This window comes from Neltuma alba, unplaced genomic scaffold (genome assembly GCF_004799145.2).
Source record: "Neltuma alba isolate B1F8T4 unplaced genomic scaffold, ASM479914v2 tig00001160_pilon, whole genome shotgun sequence".
Classification (NCBI taxonomy): Eukaryota; Viridiplantae; Streptophyta; class Magnoliopsida; order Fabales; family Fabaceae; genus Neltuma; species Neltuma alba.
Window position 1 is genome coordinate 19829 of NW_021632360.1, and position 27709 is coordinate 47537.

Below are 27709 nucleotides of genomic sequence, written 5' to 3' on the forward strand. Positions count from 1 at the left end.
TTCTCGAGAAAGATGCAACAAATGATCGATCCATGAATCTACATATATATGATGCTCTTCCCACGTCACTAGTGATGCATTCTTCAAAGATGCCAGAAGTTTCAGGCTTACACTTTCTTAATAACCATCACAATCCTTTCCCTGTGCCTTGTCAACCCTAGACTTTTGCGTACATGCATTATTTTTTCAGATGAGGTCAACATATTTTTGAAAAATGACTTAATATATTCACATTGTTAATTCTAAACACAGTGCAACTCCTGATTTTTTTGCGCAATGCAAATACGTGTGGCTCATATATAATTTGTATAATAAATAGATAGATTGGTTGATTGTTTTAATTACAACTTAAAATCTAGAATATATAAATTTTCTCACACATATACATATATATACACATAATAAGTACAGTTGATCTTAGACAATAATTTACACCAAAAAAATGATTCCTCATCTTATGCCTCGCTGGATGCAAATGTGGATTAATCGTTAACATGATTTAATCTGTGGATGAGAAAAAATATCAAGAAAGATGAATGGGGACACAAATGAATGCAAGGGAAAAGGGAAAGAGGCCCCCCTTCTTAATTGGGGTTAGGGGCTGACGTCCTTTCATTTGTGGAGAGAGGACAGACAATCCATGAATTCGCGGCCTCTGTCCCCTCCCTTCCCTTGCCATCTCTCTCAATCCTCCTCATCTCATCCCCTACATTCATATAACTACTTTTCTAAATTTATTAAAAATTCATATGCATTATTTTTTTACTGATACTTTATGAATCTTTCGTATATTTCATTCTTGTACGCACCTTAAATTTTATGTGATCATATGCTCATAATTTCCTTTTTAGCGTATGATATCGTGTTATTGAAGTGATAATTCAACTAACAAAACATTGATCCTGAGGTAATTAATTGCCCATGTATATTCGACAAAAAACATAGATTCATCTTGTTATCAATGGGGTCATTTATAAAGATCTTTGCATGACCCATATCTCGTTCAAATTCTAGCTAGCTAGAAAGTTATTATAACCTAACTCATCTATCTAAATTTTTTTGTATAAACGAAACAGTAAATATTGAGTTGGTTGGGGGTAGCTTGAGCAAGTTTATGAGACGAGGTAGCAGAGGGGTTGTGTATGCACCTTTTATAACTTGATAATTAATAAGCTGGTGGTTGATGCATTTAATTAAAGAAGATATCATACCGGCCCTGTGGTGGTTTAATTTGAGGGTGGACCTATTCTATTCTGTCCCTTTCTCTGCATCATTTATGCCTTCGATTCTTTCTGCTTTGTGTAAAGTAGACAATACAATTCAATAATAATGCTTAGTGCAATCTCTTATGGCCGACCTGATACTCCATTTTCACCTACTCCTGCTGACGCTCTTCTAATATTGAGTTCATTTTCCATCACACACAAATATGATATTTGTTTCTATCCTTCGACTAATTATCAAGACCAGAAACCAGAAGTTTTGAATTGGCGTTATAATGATTAGGTCGGAATTCAATGATTACTCCTTTCTATTCTACTCATGTTAGTTAGCTAGATACATATCTTACTACGCAAATCAATTTAGGGATGAATGGAAGGAAGAAAGAGACAACATTACCTATCTATATCCAGGTATAGTGTGTGTTTGTGTTTGCGTGTGTGTGTATGGTAGAAAAGTTAGCGTCAAAAAACCAGAAGACGGGTTTTACAAGTAAGATCATATATATGTGCACTAATAATCCAACCTATGGTTGACGTACAACACATCTTTCCTTTGTACATGCTCAAATAAATTCCCTTTAATATGTGTGGGTTTCATGATTATTTTTCTCACTCCCTAATTCCAATTTCTCCATGCATACATATTAATCAAGATCCGTAATAACATACAGTTAAAAACCCAGTCGAACTTTCTTAGATAAATCCCTGGCCTTAATCAAAACCTATCATGCAAAGGTGTTTGGTTTAAATTATTACCCATTCATCTAAAATGTTGAGTGGTTGAATAAAAGAAGTACTTATCATGCTTTGTGCATATATGTATATATCTGTGTGTGTAGCTCCGTCAAGTAATTAATTAAACTGCATATAATGGCTACAAATCGATCCAAATATGACCTTATACACGCGCGCGCGCGCGAGCATATATATTCGAGAAGAGAGTATTGATTAATTATATAGAATGTTCGGTGCAGAAAGATTAAGAATCAAGGACATAAATACATGTTTGGGGATGGTCAAAGACAGCCGGAGACGCGAGATTTTATGCAGAAGAAGCGATAGTAGAGGGAGGGGAATTGAAGGCATATTAAGACAAATATATATGCAGCAAAGAGAATTAACTGGGAAGGGGGGGAAATTGAAGAAAGATGGTGGGAGGAAAGGAAGGCATACCAGGTGGAGGATGCAGGAGGGATGGGAAGAAGTGCAGAATGAGATATTGACGCGGCTCAATTAAACTACATGGTTACTTTTCAAGTCTTAACCACGTCTTCAAATTGAGGCGCGCCAATACCTTGTTCTATGATCACAGCACTTTCCGACTCCCACTTTGCTTCCCAATTCGATCACGAGCCGCACAGATAGAAGTGCATCCATCAGATCAGAGCAAGCACGATGGAATTGATTGGGATTTTAATTTCTTCGTCTGATGAAAGGTCGACGATGTGTATGTATATGGACGATGCCTGACGCAGCAGATGAGAAAACCCTACATCATAACCTGAGGATGGGATGGATCTTGTTTGAAGAAAAAATCCTTTTGAAGCTGTAATCTGAAATGCTGCGTGTGGGGAAGCAAAAGAGCTTTAAATCATAAAAACCTTCTCATTTGTGCTTACATGTTGACCCCCTATTCATTTCTGCATCTTCCACGAAACCCACCTCCATCGCCCTCCATATGTAGGGTATGGGGACCCCACTCTTCCTTCACATTTATGGCCCTTGTTTTGGGCCGTACCAACCCTTTTTCATTTCATCAGATAATATCATCCTTAATTAGCTTTATTCAAATGAGCCTGTGATCTTCGATCTTATTATTATCAGTTTATTCAGAATGGGTTGGTCATAGTAATAGAAGGCTTACTTAATTAGTCACTGGTTTACAGAATCATGAACATAAATTTGCACCATCTACTAATTATTTAACCTGATGGCCGGAAAAACAAAACATTACTAGGGTTTTCTTTTTCTGCCTATTTCTTTGGGCCCGAAGGCTTTCCTCTGTATTTAATTAATATATATCGTATATACGCATGCATGTATATGGTTAGTGAAATCCACCTACTAATCCCGATGCTTCTCTCTGTCAAATTGTCTTCATTGCCCCCCTGCAAATAGGGATTAGAATGAATTGGAGTTTCATACGCATATTCATTCCAACCTTTTCGTGGGTAGACAACCTGTCACCACCATACCCTCTTTTATATGTACATGAAATATTGACTTTCTTTTTAAATTTTCGTTTATTTGAAAAATTATATGTACCCATATATGTATTAATTGAATTGGGAGATTTTTCACCTACCACTCTGGACCACTGACAATGACATATGCCTTTAACAGTTGGAGAATATAATATATATATATATATATATATATATAAGGTCTCTGAATTGGTGATGATATTCCTAGAGATGCCTTATGATTTCCTTTGTACAGTTTCTACTGTTTTGGTGTTATATTGAAAGTCACACGGTCTCTAATTCACTAGTAATTCATGAGTTCCAACAACAGAGGACCACTTTATTGCTTCGAAATGGAAAATTCAAGCATGAATGATGGAGTTGGAATTCATCTTTTCCAGTTGGAATTTTTGTGTGGGGATTTATCTTGTACTATAGTCTGAAAATGTGGAGACCATATCAACTTTCTTCGTACCCTTTTGTGAACAAATCTTTGGGGGTGGTAGGGGCACCTACTCATCACCTAACTCTTTGAAGTTAGAAGTTATCCTTTCTTATGAGTACATGTATGTGTGGGAGTCATCGATCAAAACCCAGAAAATTAAGTCACATGTCGATGACAATCTCTTTCAACCTTTGACAAAATGTTTTGTTACTGTAGTTTTCATAACAACGTAACATTGGCCGTTGAGAATAATATCTAAATAAGATTTGTCGGTTATAATTTTATTGTTTCTTATTCAATTTTTCAATACGTGCACAAGACCCATTTGTTTCCAAGTAAGCCCGGCATTATTATCACTAATTTAAGCAAACTCTTGATAATACTGTTTTTGCTATTAATTACAAGACTTATTACGCTCCTCATCATGATTCTTAATTAATATAGAAAGTTTTTTCATCGAAGATATTAACTTCTTTCCTAAATGTCTCTTGTTTTGATATTATTCCCTGATTAACTAAACAACCTGTTCTAATTCATGAATTCCATTGATGTAAATTCTAAAATTTTATGAATTACTTTAACCATGTAAAGTTGTTGATAGATACTAACTCCATTTTTAACCATGCTCTTAGGGTTTTGATTCTCAGCTTTTATGTTGTATGGGGCAAATCTAATTAGGAGAACTCTACCTTATATTTTTCATATCATAGGAAAACCAAAAAAAATTGTCAATAGTGTTCTTTTTCCCATTAGAATTTGTCCACCATGTAGTTATGCCTTCATAATCAAGTGGAGAATCAGACAGTAGCACAAGATAATGAATTATAATGTATGATAACAACATATAACAATTTGCACAATTAAATGCTGCTTCGCTGATCATTGCACAACATATGTGTATGTAATGCCGCTATGCTACCTAAACGCATCATTATACATCTATCTAGCAACCTTTTCTGAGATATATATATTTGGAAATTAAATTAACTCGGGGCATAAAACAGATGTTAGTTATGTATTTTGCTAGTATTATACGAGTTGCATGTACTATCTTCGGTCCTAATTATAAAACTTTATTTGTAGTCTACAAACGAGATCTTATAATTAGGATAGGAGATAGTATATTCAATGAGAAATTGAGGACCTTATTTAAAAAATAATGAAAAATATATTCATTTGCAGCTACAAAGAGCCATGCAAAACACACATCAAATGATCGGCCGAAAAATTAGCTTGCGAAAATAACATATATAGAAGTAAAATGATCAGAGTCCATGGAGATTAATTAGAAACCTCGTTAAGTAATATGGAATTGATTTTGATATGCATAGAAGATGAGGTCTCTTTATTTACAGTATTTCTTTTCTTAAATTTTACTAATTTCCGATTACCAATGCCTTGAACCATCTACATCATAAACAAACAAGTTTGAGGGGCAGTCTACTCTTCAATTGCTTTTCCAAGTACGTTGACTTTAAGGACGGCGATTTCAATTTGAATTTTGATAAATTTTGGCGGAGCTAGGAGGTTAATTTCATTACAACTAGTAGTACTACGGCTAAGATTTTTTAGCTGACTTAATTGAATGAGTATCTTTATTAATATCACTACCATATGCAATTTCAGTATTTAGGGAGCATTTGGGAGTTCTAAGAAGCATTTTTAAAAACTATTTTAACGCAAATTAAACAAAACTCTTCTCACGTAAAATTTGTCTACAAATTATCTTGTTAAGGTTCTTTTGATTTAATTTAAATTGTTATTTTGTTCCCCATCAACCCTTCATTCCTTTGCAAGCTTAAAGCAGAGACATTTTGTCCTCCTGTGTCTCCCAACTTTCTGCCTAGCTAAGCTTCAAAAGGCTATGCCCTTACAGCCCAGAGGCAACTATGCACTGCCATAAGGGAGTGCTTTAGTTGGGCCTTTACATTATTCGTTTCGAGATCATCTGACTTGGAATTTGATCCATTCCCAGCAATTCCCTCTCCAATTCGCTGGTTTTCAAGTGGATCCATTATTGGAGTTAAATCTGAGGAAGGGATTTAACGAATGAAAATTTAAATCCCTGCTGAAAAATACATTCTTATTTAATACTAGTACTCCCTCTGATTGAAGATATAAGCTAAGATTAGCTCATTTATGTCTATCAAGTATCAAGAAATGAAATAAACTGTTTAAAACAATAAATGTATAAGTGTGTGTGTATATATATATATATGTATATTTTCTAAATATGTCCTTATTTATTAAATCTTCTCTCTTCTATTCACATTGTTTAAAATACCTTTCTCTCTTCTCATACCTAGTAAACTAACCACTCTTTTGTAATTAATGCCATCAATAACTAACAAAAATTAAAAAACATATGTTAGGGGTAAAATTGGAAAATTTTATTAAATGGTTAGACAAATTTGAAATGTTATCTTATAAAAAAAAAAAAAAGTCCCTCAGCCAATGTTGGCTTATATTTTGAACCAGATAGAGTACCTAACAATATGTCGAACAAAATTGTTGCTCATAAAATATACTCCTCTGATCCTTAATATAGGACTCAATTGTTGAGTTGGTTTTTGTCTAAATATAAGATCATTTCTCATATTTATCAATTTTCTTTAAACTACCCCTATGGATACTCCCTCAACCATAATCAAGTAGAAGAGAGGGGGGTATTAAAAAAGATGATTATGGTGTTTTAGAAAAAATGTGTTACATTTCTTATAATTAACTAACTTACCTAACTTTCTTACTCTAATTAAATTAGTTAAATGAGTCTTATATTTAGGATCAGATGGGTACTTTTTTCGTTGGCCCGAAGCTAATAAACTATACTTAGTGCCTGGAAATATTTTTTTTTTTTCAACGAATCTTTTGAGGGCGAGACACATTACCTTGATAGAGAGTAACGATGATGTGAAATAGCAGCATCTCCACTAAATGTAGTCTGGAAAGAGCAATTTTTTGCAACAAAAATTACCAATTTAGATACTAGTTTTTTTTGTAAATTTTTTTGCATTGGCCCTCTTCTTATTAATTACTGCCGTTCTCATTAATAATACTGAGCAAACTTTTTGACCCAAAAAAAAAAAGATGAACAAACATGTCTATAGAGATAACGATGAAATTTTTTTTAAAAAAAAGTCATAAAAATAACACAAAATTAAAATGAGAAAGTCCGTTACCAAACACGCCCAAGCAAGAAAGCAACCGAGCTTCAAACGATAAGCCGCCACGTGACCACGTCGACTGATTCAAAGCAGCGGGAATGCAGCGTGTGTCATCTCAAGACATCATCAGAGTACGACTTTCAGGCAAGTCGGGATTTTTCCTCATGAATATTCACCCATTTGAGCAGTTACTCCTCTCCCAAAAGTCATTGCCCCTTGGACGGACGTCAACGATTCAACTGCGCAGGTCGTCTTCAATCCAGCACTAGCTTTGAGGATAGCAAAAGATTCTGTCATCTAGTTTTTTGTTGGGGTCTCGGAATTACAAGGGGACTTCCGCTAATACTCTCAGTTTCGACTCGATCCCGTTACTCTCTATACTATGGCTGTGAAATCTTATCTTATGCCTGGGTCTACAAATTCTCAAGTTGGCTGGCATAATTTATTGGCTAAACATCCCGGAACTGCATTGAACTGGGGGAGTAGACAGAAAAGGGTCGGCAGTTGGGGAAATAAGGTGATTGTGCGGATGGTTGATCAGACGAGCCATGATATGCCCAAGGGATTGTCGAAAGATTTAAGCTCGCTTCCAAGTGTGTTATCTCGTCTTTTATCATTTTATTTTATTGTGATACATTCTAGTACATAATTCCCCTAAAAATGAAGTCAACGTGCATAAATACTGCGCATTTGACTTATATCATTCCTGTCACTAGTCCATGGTTGTATATTTCTGACCTAATGATCGACCTTGGCATTGCCCGTTTATAGAATTGTCTTGAAGTGGACTGACTACTTCATGCATGAATGGTTATTTGTGGGGGAGGAAAAAATAAAGGGTTGGGGGTGGTATCAGCTGCCAAGATAGGTACTACATTTTTTGGCCATCAGATGTGTACTGATTATCGAGCCTGAGGTGACTGGAGTTTATGGACACTCTTCCCCGTCATGGAAAAGAACTATTGACCTCTCTCGTGGAGTGCCGTAGTAAACAAATCGCCTTTGCATGTGAAAGCATGGTATAGGAACTTGATTAATCTGCTAGGTGAAAGAGTTTATAAAATAATTTTCTTTCCTTCCTGTTCTATTTAGTGCTTATTCTAAGTGCAAAGTAGGCTGATGATTTGCAGGAAGAAGGCTTCACAATGTGTTTTAGGGACTAGGGAGCAGATCACTAATGTTAATGTCAGATTTAGAGAATTTTTTTCTTCCTCAGAGAACCAGAAATTCATGAGCATGGAACCTTTTCATTTTCCAATATAATTATGGAACTTGTTGATTGAATATTACTTCTAAATATCATCAAATATAGATTAAGAATAACGTCTCCCAAATTGAGTGAATGCCTGACATATCCGTACTCTTGCTATACTCTTCATGAAATGAGTTTCTTGTTTTTCATTATGGTCACTCCCTTGAATTCTGTGGGACATCGTTTAAAATCTTTTTTCGGGTGTCTTGAAAAGAAGTTCATCAACTCTTTTTAAGCAGTCCTGCACTGTTGCATTGTCATCTTATTAAATTATCAATTTTTGTCATGTGTTTCATTTATGTATTCTGTCACGAGTTTTAATTTCAGATTTCATGATTTGATCTCTGTTTTGTTTGAACACTTGTTGCAGAACCATTGTCTGTATCTGATATTTTGGCTGCTTCTGATAATGGTGCAGAAGTTCGAATATCATTCAAGGTATGATGTTTGTGATGATAGCCATTGTATTTAATGTACTACTTGTAATTCCTTATTGTTTGGGTTACTGAACTAGGGGGTACCAGGTTCATACAGCGAGGATGCAGCAGTCAAAGCCTACCCTAACTGTGAGACAGTTCCATGTGGTGATTTTGAAGCTGCTTTTAAGGTTTGATTTAAGTTCAATCTTTAAATCTCTGGAATCCAGTAAAAGAAACTGGATAAATCTCAACCAGCACACCTTTTTTTCCTTCAAGCAATTAAGGGCTTCAATATCTTTTTGATAACTTTCTCAAGTAATACGTGTTACCATCCTGACCCTTTTTACCCAACCATCAATAATAGAAAAATTGTTTAGCAGGCTGTTGAACTATGGTTGGCCGACAAAGTTATCATTCCCATTGAAAATACTTCAGGGGGAAGCCTCCATCGAAACTATGATTTACTTCTTCGCCATAGGCTGCACATTGTTGGTGAGGTGCAGCTGGCTATTAATTTCTGCCTTCTAGCTCTGCCTGGAGTCAGAGCAGAGTACTTAGAACGTGTTCTAAGCCATCCCCAGGTCAGGCTAATTGTGGCTCTTTTTTCTGCCCTTTCTGATATGTGGTTGTGTCAATTTTTCTTCTTCTTCCTTTTTTTTTTTTTGGCTGCAGGCTTATTTAAGTCTCATTGCATCTAAATCTGAGCAAAAGAATAAAAATTGGTATTCTATTTTGAAAATTATGAAGTTGACTTTGTTTTCTTGGAAATTATAAAGTGTCAAACTGGTCAAAGTTTTTGCCTGAAACTTAGTGAATTGCTGTAAGTATAACAGAAGGCATGATGTTTACTTCTCCCAAATTTGACTATTTAACTCAGTCAATGGTGGGACTGAAGATGTGGACTATTTATTTGTAAGACACAAAAATCTGTAGTAGTTGCAAGATAGCTGTTAACAACTGTGATTCTTGTTTGCAGGCACTTGATCTTAGTGATGCCTTCCTTACTAAATTAAATGTTGCTAGGGAAGGTGTTGATGATACTGCTAGTGCTGCTGAGGTAGTTCCTCCATGCATCTTGGTTGATTCTTGAGTTTCTGAACATCTCAGTGACAAATAATTCATTTTTTCTGTTACTTAATGCTCTCTTGTCATCAGTATGTAGCTTCAAATGGCCTGTACAAAGCTGGTGTGATTGCAAGTCGTCGGGCTGCAGAAATCTATGGGCTTAATGTACTTGCAGAAAGAATCCAAGTAAAATCCCTTACCAGAAACAACATATGTTTAATTGATATGTTCTCATTACCTTTTGCCTGATTGCCAGCAGTTATCCATTTGTTTATTAGTCAATGCATCTATTATTCCGATGCTTGATGATGATAAAAAATTGAAAGTTAAACAACTAAGCATTGAAATTTGAAGGATCGCAATCTAGATGCTTGATTTTGTTAATGTGCACTGGTTCAAATGATGGTTAAAATAGTTCCTGTCTTATGATCACGTTACTCTTAACATTGAAGAAGCGAGAGAAAATATATTGTGTATCCATGTTGATGGTTTTTAGGTGAGATACAATCACTAGTTGCATGGACCTGCAAAGCATTTTTCGTTAGACAATTCTTAAGTCTCTATAAATTGATTAAAACCTGTCAGCTTTTGCGCACAATCAGCCTGCTGTAACGCATGACACCAGTTGAAGAATTGTTCAACAAGATAAAAAGTTAATCAGTACCAAAAAACCATATACGGTTAGAATGGAATAATGCATCAGGCATGTCCTTGTTATCCATTGTCATAAATTCTTACTTGATGAGCTGTTTAATAATATATATAGTGCATCTTGAACAGGATGATCCTGAAATTATCAGTCGTTATCTAATTCTTGCGAGGGATCCAATAATATCAAGAGCTGATAAGCCGTTTAAGGTAAATATTCCTTTAACCTGTCACTATAATCTTTATTTTCTTACAAAATCCCTGGAATCAAACATCATCTATTAATTTCAGACAAGTATAGTGTTTAGTTTGGACGAGGGTCCTGGGGTATTGTTTAAGGCATTGGCAGTGTTCGCGTTGAGGGACATCAATTTGAGTAAGGTAATGTTCTGAAGGGGGGAAAAAAAAACTTTCCTTCACTTAGGCTACCTCGTTACATTACAAGTTTTTACAATGTTTAATGAATATTTGACTTATGAACTCAGATTGAAAGTCGACCACAAAGAAATCGACCATTAAGAGTGGTTGATGACTCCAACACTGGAACTGCGAAGTGAGTAATATTTTTGAGTTCTGTATCTTGCACATCATTTTGTTGCATATTAATTGGCTGCTTCTGTCTTGTTTTCCATTGTTTCTGGGTGAGAGGGGTTATTATGTTGTGCCTTGGGTAAGAAAGGAAGGGATAGCTGAGGTGAGTTGCTTAGGAAGAAAAGAGACCTGTCTTGGCCATCATGATTGTTATGCTGCCTATACTGTCTTTTGTGCGACAATGGGATGGAGATTGAATGCTTTCTTTCCAGTCTCTAGCGGGAAAAATTGGAGAAGGTGATGAATTGGTGAAACTGAAGAAATGTTTTTTTTTTCTTTTGAAAAAAAAAATGGTAAAATGCAGATTAGATAAAAAGGTTATAGAAAAAGGCTTCCTTCAGATTTGCGCCATGTAAAGTGACATTGGAGGCTATTCACATGGATTTTTAAATGAACTTCGTATGCAACATTTTTTTTTTTTTGGTGGTGCCCTATGCAAAAGCAAATAATGCAAGATTTTTATTTCTATATGTCCCCATGCTATTTTTGAGGTTGAAGGCACTCTTGCATTTTTATTTATTTACTTTTTTGTTACTAATTCAAATATTTTGATAACATGTGATGTTTTCTGATTCAGGTATTTTGACTACCTTTTCTATATTGATTTTGAGGCTTCTATGGCAGAGCCCCGGGCACAAACTGCTCTAGGACATCTGCAGGTATGGTAGTAGTTATTTTCTTTTTTCCTGACCAAAATTGAATTGAAGTTATGCTTTTTGTTCGTAATCTCTGATTAGACATTCCTTGTGGAAAAGCTGAGTGAGACTTTTGGGTGCTTTCCTATACTTAAGCGTTTGAGTTTGACCCGGCCTTCATTGCTCCACCATAACTTTGCTTGGCAGCCTACAAATTATCCTCTCATCTGCCTATGATAAAGGGTTCATGCTTTGTCTACAATGATGTTTTGCTTTCTTAGGCAGCTTGTCTTGTCTGATACCATGCATCCTCCATTCATACGAATATTATGGTCAAAAAACAAAAGTCATACAAATAATTATCAGTCCTTCGATTTGCTTGTGGTGACTTCTGAGTGCCCTATTTTGAAAAACATCCCTGCAGGAATTCGCCACATTCATTCGAGTTCTGGGCTGCTATCCTATGGATGCAACCACATAGCTGCATCTAGTTGAAGAACTTTCCGTTGATGCCCATGCTTAAGCCAGACTGAAAGAGGGTCTTTGGAGGGAACTTGCTGGCTAGATTGTAAGATGGCAATGGTTGATCAGACTTCAAGATATCATGAGATGCAACTAAATTCTGATAGAAAATCTGAAGATGATCTTCTTGAGGATGATCAGAGGTAGAAGAATTAAGCCAAACTAGAGTGAGGCTCTGATATGCATTGTTTTGTGTATAATGCAGGAACTAAAGTAGGGTTTGAATTTCAAGTTAGTTCATGCTAAACCGAGCCACAAATAAGACAAGGGGAAAAATACACCTGATGCATAGTTTCGTACTCCGGTTACTTTACTCAATAAATACATGCGTAGCCTGCGATTTTGATTGATACCAAAGACAGACTGTTTGATATGCAAAATATCATGTTTAGAAAGGAGTGAATTTATGAATAAAATTGTATTTGTGTCTTTATTTGAAAAACAACTCGGTAGGCCGTGTTTAACTGTGTATTAGAGCTGAGGGACCAAGTGTACTATTATTCGTGTCTTGTGACTTGAATGGCTTGAGCACGAGTTTTATATTTTATATTGATAAAAATGTATATTATTTGCTAAGAGTGACAAGGGTAATTTATTTTTCTTAGTGTTGCAAAATTATTTCTCATTATACAATAATGAAAATAAATTATTTTAAAATTATGTTGGCAAAAGATGGAACAAAGACGGAACCTTCAAAATCATTATACTACCTCCAGTCCTTATTATAAGACCCCGTTTGACTTTTTGTTTGGTTCTAATTATAAGACCCCAATCTATTTTTTCTTTCATATTTATGCATTTTTTTCCAAGATAGTCCTTCTAGTAATGATAGTTCTAATCAATACATTTAATTAGCAAGGATATTTTAGGAATGACAACACTTATTTATTACAAAGAACTAATTTAACTTACTTTCTTAATCTCCTCAAATAAGCAATTGGGTCTTATAATTAGGACCGGAGGTAGTATTGTTTTATTATTTATTGGCATGATTATTCATGAATATTTTCCAATTTATGTGTATCTACACATGAATTAAGGCTGGCTAATATGATGATTAAAAAAAAGGCCGGTTAATCCAAAAATGATTGACGAGAATTATAAAACCCGGGACTGTTGAAGGCGGTGGTTATGCTTTTACAATTTCCCTGTTGTGATTAATTTCTTTTGGAAAAGAAATATTTGTGAATAGATACTTTATTGCAACCAGAAATAAAGTATATATTCTTTTTTTTTTTTAGCATTGAATATATCCTTTATTTGAACATGGAAAAAAAAAAAAAAAGAATGTTATACTCTCCATCTTTAATATAGGATCTAATGAAGAAGTTGATGCTAGTCTAATATATAAAATATATTTCACATGTTTATAAATTTTTTTCAAATTAACTTTATTGATATTTCTCTAACAATAATCAAGTACGAGAAGAAGGAAATAAATTAAAAAAGATGTTTAAAATACTAATTTAATTAACATTTTTAATATACCCAGATCAATTAATTGAGTAAAAAAAAAAAAGGGGAGTACTTTATTGTTAGTTGCATCAAATTGATCCCTGATGTAGAAAAGCGTGACCTTGTGAGGATATTTTATCACATTTCAGCATTTTTATTTTGAGTAGTCTTAAAATCAACTTAACTTCTTTTATTGTCATGCTTCGAATGAGATCACATGAAGAAGTGTTTGTTACTTTGTTAAAAGTCCAACTTTTCCCCTTTACCAAGGGGTTTTATTCCTCCCAGTTGAGCCCCTAGAAACCACAAGAGTGATCTAACATACTATAAAATGGGCTATCGAATCCCCACACTAATAAACAAATCAAATTCGGACAGCTCTTTGCTTAGTGAAGGGAAACATTACAAAAGATGAATCGATACACTCGTGTTTGGCTTTTTCTCTGAAAAAGTTTGTGCCATGCTGAGTAATACCAAACCTTTTACCCATGGGGAAGTCCGGGAACCATGTTCTATAATATTACTTCCTACGCTGATGCCATGTCCAGATTCAATGAATGCGATGACTTTACGCCTTTCGCCTTTTCGTAGGTCCCCGATCATATCATTATTATTATGCTCTCAGCTTACCTGTGACAGAGGGAAAGAGTAGCAAGAGACGGACCCAACCTTCATGTAAACTTGTTTTCTTCTGCTCCTTCACCCACTTCATCTTCAACCTATGTGATCAATGGTGCGTGTCCCTCTGCATAGCTCTGCTTTGTGGGTAATATGCTTCTTCTTCTTCTTCTTCCTCTTCTTATTTGGCCGTGAAGGTACTAAGCTTAATTCATACATGTATCTGGGTTTCTCTTAAACCCAGTACAAAAAAGCTTCCTTTTCCATGATCTCTTCCGATCTGGTACAAAGTAAAGATTTTTTTTTTAATACTCACATTCCTTGCTTTGTGCCTGCTTTTTGCTCATATTATGCTCTGTGGAGACTCTTCAGAGAGTGAGTATTTCCCAAAGTCACAGAAACTGTGATTCCAAAGTAATGATCAGTGAGTTTGTTTTGAATTGATCTGTTCATGTCGGTCATTTAGGACTTTGTGCAGACATTTTTGGTTCTTAAGATTAGAGATTACCGCAACATTAGTATGATTGATCAATCAGATGTGATATCCCCTGAAGATTTCGGACATGACCCATTCAAACAAGAGAGTCAATCTGATCTTTCAGTGCTTTTATCCGAATATTGTTCGTCACATGCCAAATCCAAAAAATTGAAAGGTTTATTGAATTGGTTTATGGATAGCTCTTCCTCCTCTCTTTTCTTTCCATATCCTATTTTTCACCGTTTGTTAAGGGGCAAAAATGATAAACTAGACGTCTTTTGAATCCCGATTTGGTTGGTAACAAGGAGATTTCTTAATTAAAATGCTTCAACATCTGTCGGAATTAGCCAAGATATATGGTCTCAAATTCTTAAGATCATTGGTCAGTGGTGGATTTTGTGTACGGAAAGAGATTTGACTGAATGTTACTTTCATGGATGAAGACTTGAAAGGTTGATTAAGTATCATTACTTTTTAGTGAGATTAATTATCATTAATTTAAGCTGAGGGATAACATTCTGCAAACTGAGCTGTTTATAAATAATATGAGAAGTTAAATTTTGGAAAACAAGAGAACAAACCCAATTATTTTGCTTATAGAAAAGGCCTTTCCAATTATTTTAGGCCACCTGGATAACGTATCAATATATTATTCACAGATTGCATCTTCGGCTGCAACGCGGAGGCTTTATGAATTATTGGTCTTTTGTATAACTTATTTAAAGTTGTACTAAACCAGCAATTATCACCCGACTATAAAATATTTTAAAACTTGTCATGCCCATTATGAATTGGAACATTTAATATTTTAGTCTCCAGAATCTACACATTGAAAATGAGGTTTGGTTCTTAATGGAAATCAGTATATATTGACTTGGCATGACTTCTTAGTGCTTTTTCTGTGATTATTTATTAGTACTTAAAAAACAAAAAACGAAACTAAACTGAGGGCGAGGTGGAAGATTTTTTAAACTATTTCTTAAGTTCTTAGGTGGAATAAAGATACGTAGATGTATTTTTTAAGCGGTCAATTTCAAAAGCAATTTTTACAATATCTGATTCAGATACTTGCTCAATATAAATGTACAACTAGTGTTACTGACGCTGCCCCTTAATTATATATGGGTTCATTGCAGTGAAGATGAAGATGCAACTCTGATCAGAAAATGTTACCCTGGAGGGCTTTTAAGTTCCCATATTAGCTCTTCCTGCAAGCACTAAACGAGGATTTCTGGAGGTTGCTCACTCTTACTCATGAATATGTCATAATTGCATTGCCGTTCACACACCAGACAGGTCCTTCCCTGGCATCTTGGGATGGAGTTAAAATCAGAAAATTTTATGTTGAGCAAGGTCAGAGTTGATACAAGTAATAATGAACTGGCATCTTCAGAACATGGGAGCTTCCTCTTGCACAAGACTTTTTGTCCCAGATATGATTTAGAGCCACTGAATATTACTCTGAGAAATGAGATTTTACTGACGGCATTTACAGAAACTCCTCGATGATAATGGTGAAAGCAATTTGCAACCTCCTGCGTAAAACCAGGGTCACAAGCTACTAGCAGAATCTGAAGCAACTCGGTAGCTGATACCTATAGTATTGAGTGTGCCTCATAAAGATCGTACGTTCTCTACTATGAGAGAGTTCCCCTTGGCAACTTCAAAACCTGTCTTTGAATTTATTGTTGGAAGACAGTGAAACTAAATTTTATTTTTAGCGTTAAGTCAGACACAGTTTTACGTCCTCTCAAAATAGTATTGCTGATAGTTTTTCCTCCTTTCACTTTAAAGCAGAATGTAATAAATTCAAGTTTATGGGACTGAACTGTAAGAGCTCAATTGCTCGGTTCACGTGATAAGTAATTTTTCTTAGTTTCATGTTTCTTCATTTCCACCCTCCATGATTCAACCAGCGCAATTTCCAGAAAGCGACATCCTCGCGTTAGCCCGTTCAATACAACCATGGGATTACCAATGGATTGTGTTAAGTTTCTGAGACCCTGTACTCTGATATATCCTCGGGGGGTTCTCTTGCCACTACACTGGCTCAGAGATGATAATTTTAAGCGCTTAATTATAAATCTAGAGCGGACCACTGTATATAGGATTATAGGAAAAATTCTTAAGGGCCACATTATTACACTCTTCTCCAACCAATCCGTTCATTTTCACCCTCAACTATACCCACACATCCATACATGACATGTCATTAATCAGAGCATTCGACAAAGGAAGCTCAAATCCAGTATTGGAATGTCCGCAGAGCAATGGCACGCGAGTGGAGAAACAATCCCAAACTACCTATTAGTAACGAGGAAAAAGAAAATGAAAGGGAAGGTCTTATTTACGAGCATAAACACTTTAAAAACCACAAGCTTGTCCAAATTGTACCATTCAGGCTTTCTTCCGCTTGGCCGGTGACGTAAAGAGAAATCGATAGACGGAAGCAGCCAGAGTAGCCCCAATGAAAGGACATATCCAATAAACATAAAACTGCTCCCAAGTGTTGTGCCTATTATTGATGTAAGCCCATCCAAATGCATTAGCTGGGTTCATTGAAGGTCCTGTGTACGCAGAACCAGGAATAACAAGAGAGACCGTGGTCACAGAAACCAAATACACCTTCAAAAGAGGGTTCTTAGGACCTTTAAGAAAAATAAGAATAGCCAAGTTGAGAGCAAAAGTCAGCGCGCCCTCTGCCATGGCCCCAGTATGCAAATCCACCTTCAAGTAAGGACCTTTAAGCATGGATTTGTACTGGGTGGGGATCAGGTGCAGAATAGCATGAGCTCCGGCGACACCACCTGCTGCCTGAGCAGGAAATCGGACGGCCATGGAGGTCAGAGAGGAGTCGGGTCGGAGGCCGGCGGCATAAAAGGAGACGGTGGTGGAGGGGTTGAAGCTAGCGCCGCCGAGGATTCTGCCGATGAGACTGATAGTGAAGACGAGAATGGTGGAGATGACGGTGGTGATGAAGAGGCCTGCCAGTGAAGAAGGGTGGAGGTTAAGGAAGGAGGCGACTTCGGAAGTGAGGATTCTGAGAGTTGGGACGCTAAAAACCCAGACTGAGGTTAGAATGGCGTCTCCTATTGCTGACTTTACCAACCCCATTCTTCCTCTTCTTCAGAGAAGCAGTGGCAATGGCTAGGAAGCGGAAATCTGGACTTTCAAAGAAAGAGGTGTTGAAGGTCCTGGAGCGAGGAAGCAGAGCTCCTTGTAGTGCTCCCCCCCACTACGCTACACGTTACAACTTACAAAAGACACTATGGATGAAAAATATATGGTGCTTTATTATATAACCCATCAACCTGGTATGAATTAGATTTTTTTTAAGATTATCTTATTTAAAATTACATTAGTATAACTTTTATAACTTTGTAAAATACTTATAATTTATAGAACTCTTTTGGTCCTATTCACAAGGCACTTCTAGCATATTTCACACAGACTAAGAAAAACCTTAAATTTCATTAACTCTCATTTAAAATTTAATAACTTTTCAACTTTATCCCTATTTAATATGCATTATACCTTACATAAACAAAGTCAACATAATAATAAATGAGAGGTAAAATTATACATCTATGTAAAAAATTTCTCTCAGTGTCTTATAAATATGACCAAAAAATATCTTCTCTCTCTGTTATATAAATAGCACCAGAAGAGTATTAAACGTAAATAAATTTAATTTTTTTATTTTTAAACAAAATTAATGACTGATCTAATTTAAACGGGAAAAAAAAAACATATAAGTGTCCCTTTAGCCTTTTTGTGGGTGTGTGTGAGAGAGAGAGGGGGGGGGGGGGGAGGAAGAAGTAGCTCTTTTTTATGGTCGGAGGAGATATGCAGATCCCATGGTGGGCCGGTGAAGACTAACCATGAATAATAAATGCACGGGAGAATTGCACTAAGCGCTGGGAATATATACCTTTCATGACAAGTGTATAAAATAATGATTAACAATGAGTTTTATCAAGAAATAATTTAAATACAAATAATTAATATAAATATTTTTTAAAAATAACATTTATTTATTATAAGTATCTAACTTAACTAAATTTTTTAATATTAGTAAATTAGTTATTTATTTTTATATTAAATATTAAGCCCCAAATTAGTAAGTATATAATGGCGAATTGTACCATGCGCATGTTTCCGACTGATTCGTTCACGGGAAATAGGAAATTCCATGATTCAAATTTTCTTTTACTTATATTTAATAATTTTTATCTTAAATTTAGTTTCCAAATTTAACAAATTTCTAATTGAATCATAAAACCAATTTGAAATTTGTGAATATTTAATATTTTATCATATTGTCCTTTACTCTGTTTTTTTTATAAAAAAAAAAACCAAAATCACCTCTCACTCCTGTTCGAGATTGGTTTCCCTGGCCTTGTCAAGAACAAAGCTCTGTAATAATTTTATTGAAAATTTTTTATTATAAATAATTAATAAAAATATGTGAATAATTAAATTGATCTTGTTAATTTTTTTAAAAAATTTATAATTGAGAAACAGTAAGGTCTCTTTTTCCTTTGACCCGTATAAGGTCTTGTAATTTTATTAGAGGATATAAAGAATAACAGAGAATAACAATAAAGGTTTATTAAAAGATGCGACTTTATTATAAAAGTCTTGTAAAATAAATCATCCGGATCCGGTTTCATAATTTGATTGATTACGTGCTATCTTAAACTAGTCTTAATTAATTGCGGCCAAAAAAATTATGTTCATTTATTATTTTAGACTTTTAAATTGTAAGAAATACTACTTTCAGTTTTTAATATAAAAACTAATTTAATGTTTAATTTGATTCTAAATATAAAATTTTAATTTATTTTATTTTTTATGTTTACTTTATTTTAATAAATATAGTAATTATACATGTTAAATATTTTATCAAATAATAGTTTTAGATAATATTTTAAAAAGATAATATCTATTTGTTATAAAAAATTAAATATTATTTATTTCTCATTAATTTCATTGGATAGTCAAGGACTAGTTGGTGTCTTGTTGAATGTCTCTCCTTCTAACATAACTCCGCCGTGGACCCCAGCCTCCGGCCTCGTGCCTTTTTTCTGTTTTTTGTTTTGTGCCAAAAGTCTCCGTCCTCGTGGTTGTTAATTTTATTCACGTGTTCATTCATTTCTTAATTTATGGACCTCATTGTAGCAGTATATATATATTACTAGTTATAAGAACTTATTTATAGATTATAAGTAATGTCTTACAGTTAGGACTGGAAGTAGTGTCTAATATGAATTCCAGAGGCGTTTAATTGTTAATTGTTTTATTTATGAGAAAATTATTATAAGATGCCGGAAAGAAATATAATCACAATAAGAAAATCCCATGATAAATAAGACATTTTAATGTAGAAAATAAGTAGAAGTCCACGTGCTCCCTTGTTTGACCTTATCATTATTTTTCTTTATTTATTTAATAGATAGTTTGACCCTTGAGAAAAACATACTCCCTCCGTTCCTTATTATAAGAGACGAATAACCGAATTACGTTGATCAAAAAAACAGTTAAAATTAGTTAAGAACAATCATATAATTTTTTTTCCAAAAATGCCCTCATTAATAAGGAGAGAGAGCATGAGAGAGAATAATTAAATTATTGAAAGAAAGAGAAGTGAGAGGGAGAGAGAGTGTGAGTTGGAGACAAAATATGGGTAAAATAGGAAATCAACACAAAAAAGTAGAGACAACTTTTAAGTGTCTCTTATATATAGGAACATGCCATAAGCATCAAATGTCTCTTATAATAAGGAACGGAGGGAGTATCATCCACGCTTCCTCTGTTTTTAAACATTGATCACCATAGATTTTCGCTTTGTTTTCAAACAATTGTGCCTTTCAAATTTCAGCAACGCGTTTTTTTTTTTTTTTTTGCCTGGGACCAAACTCAACAAGGCATTAATGAAAGAGAGGAAAAATAGAAACTCTGTGACCTAACATGCTACTAGTACTAATGACAATACTTGAAAGATGATCCTGAGTGCCTCAAATTTCGAAACATCGTCCGTGTTCACGCTTGGAAGCTGTGGCTTCCTAAAATTTTTATTCCTGGATCCGCGTATAAGCATATTATTAATAGGGATAAAGTAGCATTTAAACATGATTTTATTTTTTCAAGTATATCTAACATTCTGATTTTGTGTGTGATGCATTCAACATTCTAATACTATTTTCTTATAATATATCAAATAGCCTGATATTATTTTTTAGTTACATACAATATCTTAATTTTAATTATGATTTATGGTGCTGCGTACAATATAAATAAGATCAGGGTGTTAAATACATTTAAGATATACAAATACATGCCAGAGGATATTCCTGTATTAAAAGTGCCTTTTGGACTTTTGTTTTGTGCATGTACTTGACGGATATCTAGTGTTACTTTCTGTTCTTAACATAAGATCTCGTTTGACTTTTATTTTGATCTTAAATATAAAAACCTAATTCACTTTGTCTCTCATATTTATATATATTTTTCCAAGGTAGTCCTTTTAATAATGGTAGTTCTAGCCAATACATGTGATTAGTAAGGATATTTTAGAAAAAAAAAACAACACATATTTATAATGAATAACTAACTTAATTTATTTTCTTAATCTTTTCAAATTAGTCAACCAATTCTTATATTTAGAACAAGATACAGTATATAACTTGGTTTATATTTTTTCGTGGCCAGTAACTATATGGTTTGGTTGTTGAATATACCAATTATCTATACATGTTGGTTACTTGTAATGGAGGGCATAGAAGGCACCATAGAATTATGGTGCCTCGGTGATAATTATACTCTCGATTCATAATATTTTTTGTCCACTCCTAAATAAAAAAATTATTTAAAGGGCTTTCTTTTACCCTAAATTTAATACTTCTATATATTGTTTCTAAATTTATAATTTTTTTTTTCAAACGATTCCTATTGATCATGCATTTCTATATGTAAATGGAGTTTTTGTCAATAAGAATAATCTCCAATACAAATGGTTATAGGAAATATTTCAGAAAAATCTACACATTTTTTTCATATAAACCAGCTAATCTAATTTCATTTCATTAATATTTGTAAATCAGTACTTAGCCCATACGTTAAAGATGGGAGATAATACCACGGGAAATTATCATTATAACTGTCAGAAACTAAACAAGTGATCCCAAAAATATCTCAGTATCTTTCCCGAATGGCGAATGCAGCAATCTCGGCCTAAATCTCAGTGCCCTCTTTCTTCGGGAGTAATAAGAAAGACAAGGAATTTCACACCCACACGATGATCCCAACTTTAAAATGCGTCTCAAGAGCACCACTAGCAATTAAACAGAAACCAAACCAGTGCAGCATAAGAACACCGCTGCTATAATCCACCAAAAGGTAGGTTCTAAATCAGACTGTTCCATCTTAATAGCCTAACGCGAGGAAGCTGATGCCAGGTCACAAAAATGATTTAAATGAGACAAAACAACCAATAGAGCCTCAAGAGAAGAAGTTAAAATCAATTTTCCTCATCCACCCAATTCCGTTTCGATTCGGCCATCCAAATTGACAGATGTGAAGCCATAAACATTGAACGAACGTCAAACTGAGGCTTGCCAGGTTGCTTGCTTTGATAAGAACGCTTCAAAACCGTTTGGACGTATGTTAATGCAGAGAAGGCTCTTAAACTTCAAGAAATTTACAAATAAGTAATGAACAAAGTTAACAGCACCGGAGTTATCTGTACTGTATAAATATAAATGTTCTGCAGAGAGGTTTATTATAAAGTTTCCAAGGTTCAAAAAATAATTTCCATGTCATAAAGTTTATGGAAATTTTGCTTTATCTTGCCTTTTATCCTCAGCGGCATCCATCTAGCTGCAGACATTGACGATGAAAAATACAAACAAAACTAACAGAGAAAAGGATACGGATTGACCTATATTATTATCTCCGTTTCTTTATATAAAGTTAATTGATTAATTTGAGTAGATTAAAGAAACTAGTTAAGTTAGTTATTTGTAATAAACGAGTATTATCTTTCTTAAAATATTTTTACTATTCAAGTATATTGGTTAGAACTATTATTATTACACAAATTATTTAAAAAATTACATAAATATAAGAAAAAATGAATTGACAAATAAGTATTATCTTTCCTAAAATATTTTTACTAATAAAGTATATTGTCTAGAACTATTATTATTACACAAATTATTTTAAAAAATACATAAATATAAGAAAAAAGTAAATTGAGATCTTATAATTAGGATCAAAATAAAAATAAAATAAACCCTTATTATAAGATTGGAGGTAGTATTTGAAACTATAAAAACCCAAATTGAAAAGAGTCGTAAATACTGAGGACTGCTAAATTACTTCTTCACCGAAGAAAGATAAATTATTTTTTCAAAAAAGGAATCTGCTTCGGTCAAGGAGGTTCAGACTTCTGGTACTCGCCATTAATGCCCACAAGACTTTGACTTTGGTTATCCCTGTTTTAATTTAACCGAGCTGCCTGTTTTTAAGTGGAAAAATAAAACAACAGAGAAACATTAATCATTTACCAACTCAGAGACTAAAATCTAAATGGGAAAATGACAGATAAAGAAGGCTGAAATAATAAAATGCCAGAATGGGAAGCTAAGCAAATGTATTACCAGATAGGGAAGTGTTGCCTGATTTGGGATTATGCAAATGTTGCACAATTACAAAACAGCCCCTCATATGCAAACCGAAAAAGTGACCGGTGGAAGTGTGGAAGTTGTGGCGGGAGCTGGAGGAAAAAGTTGGGAGGGACCACGAACGTGGGAGCATGAACGCGCGAAGCAACAACTGAACGACGGAAGCGAGGTTAGTATCCAGTGACTATATTGTTCGCCTGTGTCTTTTGTCCCTCTCCTTTATGCGCCGGTTGATTTTCCTCTTCCCGTTGGATGGCAATGTCGTCGATGTGGGGATGGTTTTGAGGTGGAGAGGGTGGCGAAGCATGGAGACGGCGTGGGTATATAGAAAGTGTGGGGGGAAGGACGGTGATCAGAGGGTGAATGCAGGGGGAAGGAAAAACACTGAGGGAGAGGGGTTTGATGGCGTCACAAGTGGGTTAGAGTGATTAGTGTCAGATAAATGGACAATGTTGGAGGGAGATTCGAATAATGGAGTGGATTGATTCTGAGAAAACGAAGCATTAGTGTGGACAGGAAAGAAATGATTGTTTTGTTGCAAATTATAAGCATGAATGTGTCAAACCCTAAGTTGGTCGTGTAAGTTGATGATGATGGTATTAAGTCATATAATCATTCGACTTCTGTTATGTTATCAGTGCAGGTAATGAAGATAAATGAATTTTGCAGCTGGGTCATCTTGTGGGAAGGAGCTGTTCTGTTATTTTCATGTGGGGGGGAAATTTGTGACAAATGGTGAAGGTGAAGTGAGATATAATGGAGGTGGCGTGAGGTTAAGAAGCATTAAGGATGGGCTGACACTTGATGAATTGAGGCTAATGATATCTGAGTGGATTGGTGGCGATGGAAGAAATTATGACATTAAGTACACAGTGGCCTTTGATGAGAAGACATTGATTGACCTTCATGACAATGCTGAAATGTATAACCTCTTTCAATACAATGGGAACAGCGGTCATGTGTATGTCGCCGAAAAAAGACAAGTGGGTCCCCAACCAAGGGACAATGTAGAAATGTAAGTGGAGTTTGTCCTAACTATTTGTTGTCATTTATGAATTTCTTCTTGTCATTTGTGTTAACGAGTCTTGTCATTATGAATGCAGAACAGAGAGATTCATGGGCATGTCACAGCAAACTGAACTGGATGCGTCTCCCATTAGTTTGTGTTGTGATTATGGCTGGCTCAGTGAAGAAAATGCTCGTGAATGTGACAATGATGAAATAAGTGGGCCCCCTAATGTGGATAAATCTATCGGAGCTGAAGATACGGATGGTAGTGAGATGGTTCATGCGGAATGGAGGGGACTTTTAACAGGAGTGGGCCAACGTTTTCCTAGTGCAGATGTATTTCGGGTGTCTGTATACAAGTTTGCACTTGCAAACAAGTTTGTGGCCAAGTATATGAGGAATAGCAAGGAATTCATGTCGATAAGGTGTAAAGTTGAGGGTTGTCCATGGAAGCTATGTGCAAATCATGTGGGGAAGAGTTGTGATGTGCTACGAGTGACGACATTTATAAACCGGCATGTTCATTCTGCCCAAGATAGCTTGGACGTGATGCATAGTGGAAGAGCTAGTTTGAACTCATCAATAATAATTGATGAGATGAGGGATCATGCAGACAAGCGCACTTCTGAGATAAGGAAGAGGTTGAAACGAGAGTATGGGATTGATCTAACATATAAACAGGCTTATAGAGCAAGAGAGAAGTCACTGGAAGACATATATGGCAGGCCCGAACAATCATACATGCTCATACCATGGCTATGCGAAAGGATAAAGGAAACAGATGAAAAATCAGTGGCTGAATGGACTGCTATTGGGAACCGGTTTGAGCGTGTTTTCATTGCTTACGGGGCATGCATTGAGGGTTTCCTGGGTGGCGCGAGGCATATTATGTATGTTGATGGAACTCACTTAAGCGGACCATACAAGGGGACAATGTTGTCAGCTTCAGCTTATGATGCAGATAACGAGCTGCTGCCATTTGCAATTGCAATTGTGAAGGGAGAAACACTAGATGACTGGACGTGGTTTTTCTATATGATAAAAAAAATCCTGGGTTCTGTGGAAGTAACGATTGTATCAGATCGACACAATGCTATCATCGGAGGAGTGGCATCAATCTTTGGGGGTCAAAGGCATGCCTTTTGTTATAGACACATCAAGGAGAATTTTAGTTCAGAAGTTATGAAAATGAATAAGGGGCAAACAAGGACAAATGGCCGATCAAAGGAGGATGCACTATATTTATTGGATAAAATTGCATACGCAAGGACGGATGAGAAATTTGAGGCAGCAATGGATGACATGAGATCCTTTTCTCCAAGGCTATTTGATTGGCTTATTCATCATGGGGATGTAGATAGGTGGGCTAAAAGTAGGTTCCCATATAAAAGATGGGACAATATTACAACCAATATAGCAGAATCATTCAATGCATGGATGGTGAATGAGAGAAAGCATACTGTACCCCAATTGATCTATGAGCACCGAGATAAAGTTGCAAGAAAGCTGCATGCCTCCTATGTGGGTATGACCAAATGGAAGAATTGCGTTGGTCCAAATATAGAGAGTAAGGTGCTGGATATGGTGGCTGGGTCTGACCATATGTATGCTGAAAATTATGGTGGGGGAAGAGTGAAGGTGACAACATCACGTGGAGACCATCGGGTTGATCTTGGACTACACCAATGCAGTTGCAGATCTTGGCAAATGACGGGGATCCCTTGTTCCCATGCTTGTGCTGCCATCAAGATTGTGCACGGCAATGTTTATGATTATATTGATAATTGCTATAAAAAGTCATCACAAGAAAAGATCTATGCTCGCAGTATGATTCCTGTGGTAACAACAGACATGCCTCACCCAAATGACTACTATAGAATAGAAAATGTCAGTGAGCAAGTTTTCTTGCTACCTCCCATGACATCCCGACCACCAGGAAGGCCAAAAGTAAACAGGGATGAATCACAGTTCCAGAACAAACGGATATACCACTGTGGAAGATGCCACCAGCCTGGACACACAAGGAGGAATTGCAGAAATCCTAACCCATCATGAAGTTTCGAGTACAGTGGGGATGGGTCATTTTTTGGTGTACATAGTTGTATGCTCCGCCCTTGTCAACTTTTTTGGGACTGGGGTTGTAGTTAGGAGCTAGGTGGAGACATTTTTTTGTAAGTAAGCTGATAGTTATTTCAGTGATAACGGAGCATTAAGTGTGGCTAGTATCTTAATGTCCACTTGTTGAATACATGAAAGGAAGTTACTGTTATGGGGATGTTAGCTTTTGTTAATGGCGCATTACTTGTTGTCATTTTTAAATTGTTCTGGTCATTGGCAGTGATGCTATCAGCATAAGCTGACAGCCGTGCTGAACTGATGTTGTAAAATCAGACCAGGTGATCCTTGTCATTATCGCTGTCATATTCGCTTCACTTCGTGTCATTTTTAAATTTGTTCTGGTCATTGGCAGTGATGCTATCAGCATAAGCTGACAGCCGTGCTGAACTGATGTTGTAAAATCAGACCAGGTGATCCTTGTCATTATCGCTGTCATATTCGCTTCACTTCGTGTCATTTTTAAATTTGTTCTGGTCATTGGCAGTGATGCTATCAGCATAAGCTGACAGCCGTGCTGAACTGATGTTGTAAAATCAGACCAGGTGATCCTTGTCATTATCGCTGTCATATTCGCTTCACTTGTGTCATTTTTAAATTTGTTCTGGTCATTGGCAGTGATGCTATCAGCATAAGCTGACAGCCGTGCTGAACTGATGTTGTAAAATCAGACCAGGTGATCCTTGTCATTATCGCTGTCATATTCGCTTCACTTCGTGTCATTTTTAAATTTGTTCTGGTCATTGGCAGTGATGCTATCAGCATAAGCTGACAGCCGTGCTGAACTGATGTTGTAAAATCAGACCAGGTGATCCTTGTCATTATCGCTGTCATATTCGCTTCACTTCGTGTCATTTTTAAATTTGTTCTGGTCATTGGCAGTGATGCTATCAGCATAAGCTGACAGCCGTGCTGAACTGATGTTGTAAAATCAGACCAGGTGATCCTTGTCATTATCGCTGTCATATTCGCTTCACTTCGTATCATTTTAAATTTGTTCTGGTCATTTTCTGTTGGATACCAACAGGATATATTGAAGTAAAATTTAGTGACCTGAACAAAAAATGAAAACCAATAGCACATGTCCAATGGGGTTGTTGTCAGCATCTGTTTTTGTGTGGTTAAAACCAGATTCATTCATGTCACTGGGGAATAAATTGGCATCATGGTTCTCAACTATCATACATTTATGGACACCAATCTT

At 35.6% G+C, this 27709-nt stretch overlaps 3 protein-coding genes and 1 long non-coding RNA gene across 5 annotated transcripts; 3 read left to right on the forward strand and 1 right to left on the reverse strand.

Annotated features, from left to right (window-relative positions):
* The first annotated feature begins 7102 nt into the window (after positions 1-7102).
* On the forward strand, positions 7103-12584 carry LOC114752276 (arogenate dehydratase/prephenate dehydratase 1, chloroplastic-like). 2 transcript variants are annotated; one of them, XM_028941009.1, is made up of 11 exons: positions 7103-7608; positions 8638-8705; positions 8782-8874; positions 9064-9267; positions 9663-9743; positions 9842-9937; positions 10532-10609; positions 10691-10780; positions 10885-10952; positions 11568-11649; positions 12050-12584. In XM_028941009.1, exons 1-11 carry the CDS (start codon positions 7398-7400, stop codon positions 12104-12106), a joined length of 1128 nt encoding a protein of 375 aa, XP_028796842.1. In that variant the 5' UTR covers positions 7103-7397; the 3' UTR covers positions 12107-12584. The 2 variants fall into 2 exon arrangements, with proteins under 2 accessions (XP_028796842.1, XP_028796851.1); XM_028941018.1 differs by having other exon boundaries at positions 7106-7608; positions 9067-9267.
* A 1605-nt stretch (positions 12585-14189) lies between these two features.
* On the forward strand, positions 14190-16576 carry LOC114752307 (uncharacterized). Its single transcript, XR_003740823.1, has 2 exons — positions 14190-14335; positions 15835-16576. It is a non-coding gene; the product is annotated as an uncharacterized LOC114752307 (long non-coding RNA).
* A 507-nt stretch (positions 16577-17083) lies between these two features.
* Positions 17084-17905, reverse strand: LOC114752289 (aquaporin SIP1-1-like). Its single transcript, XM_028941026.1, has one exon. The coding sequence runs from the start codon at positions 17810-17812 to the stop codon at positions 17096-17098; it is 717 nt and encodes a 238-aa protein (XP_028796859.1). The 5' UTR covers positions 17813-17905; the 3' UTR covers positions 17084-17095.
* A 5993-nt stretch (positions 17906-23898) lies between these two features.
* On the forward strand, positions 23899-26445 carry LOC114752339 (uncharacterized). The gene is made up of 2 exons (XM_028941084.1): positions 23899-24397; positions 24486-26445. The coding sequence occupies exons 1-2, from the start codon at positions 24039-24041 to the stop codon at positions 26443-26445; spliced, it is 2319 nt and encodes a 772-aa protein (XP_028796917.1). The 5' UTR covers positions 23899-24038.
* Positions 26446-27709: the final 1264 nt, after the last annotated feature.

Bases quoted from the DNA above. Each gene is read 5' to 3' on its own strand.
- LOC114752289 (XM_028941026.1), bottom strand. From the start codon at position 17,812: ATGGGGTTGGTAAAGTCAGCAATAGGAGACGCCATTCTAACCTCAGTC.
- LOC114752276 (XM_028941009.1), top strand. From the start codon at position 7,398: ATGGCTGTGAAATCTTATCTTATGCCTGGGTCTACAAATTCTCAAGTT. The intron at 9,938-10,531 runs GTAAAATCCCTT...CATCTTGAACAG, and splicing joins TACTTGCAGAAAGAATCCAA to GATGATCCTGAAATTATCAG. The intron at 10,610-10,690 runs GTAAATATTCCT...TATTAATTTCAG, and splicing joins GAGCTGATAAGCCGTTTAAG to ACAAGTATAGTGTTTAGTTT.
- LOC114752339 (XM_028941084.1), top strand. From the start codon at position 24,039: ATGAATTTTGCAGCTGGGTCATCTTGTGGGAAGGAGCTGTTCTGTTAT. The intron at 24,398-24,485 runs GTAAGTGGAGTT...TTATGAATGCAG, and splicing joins CCAAGGGACAATGTAGAAAT to AACAGAGAGATTCATGGGCA.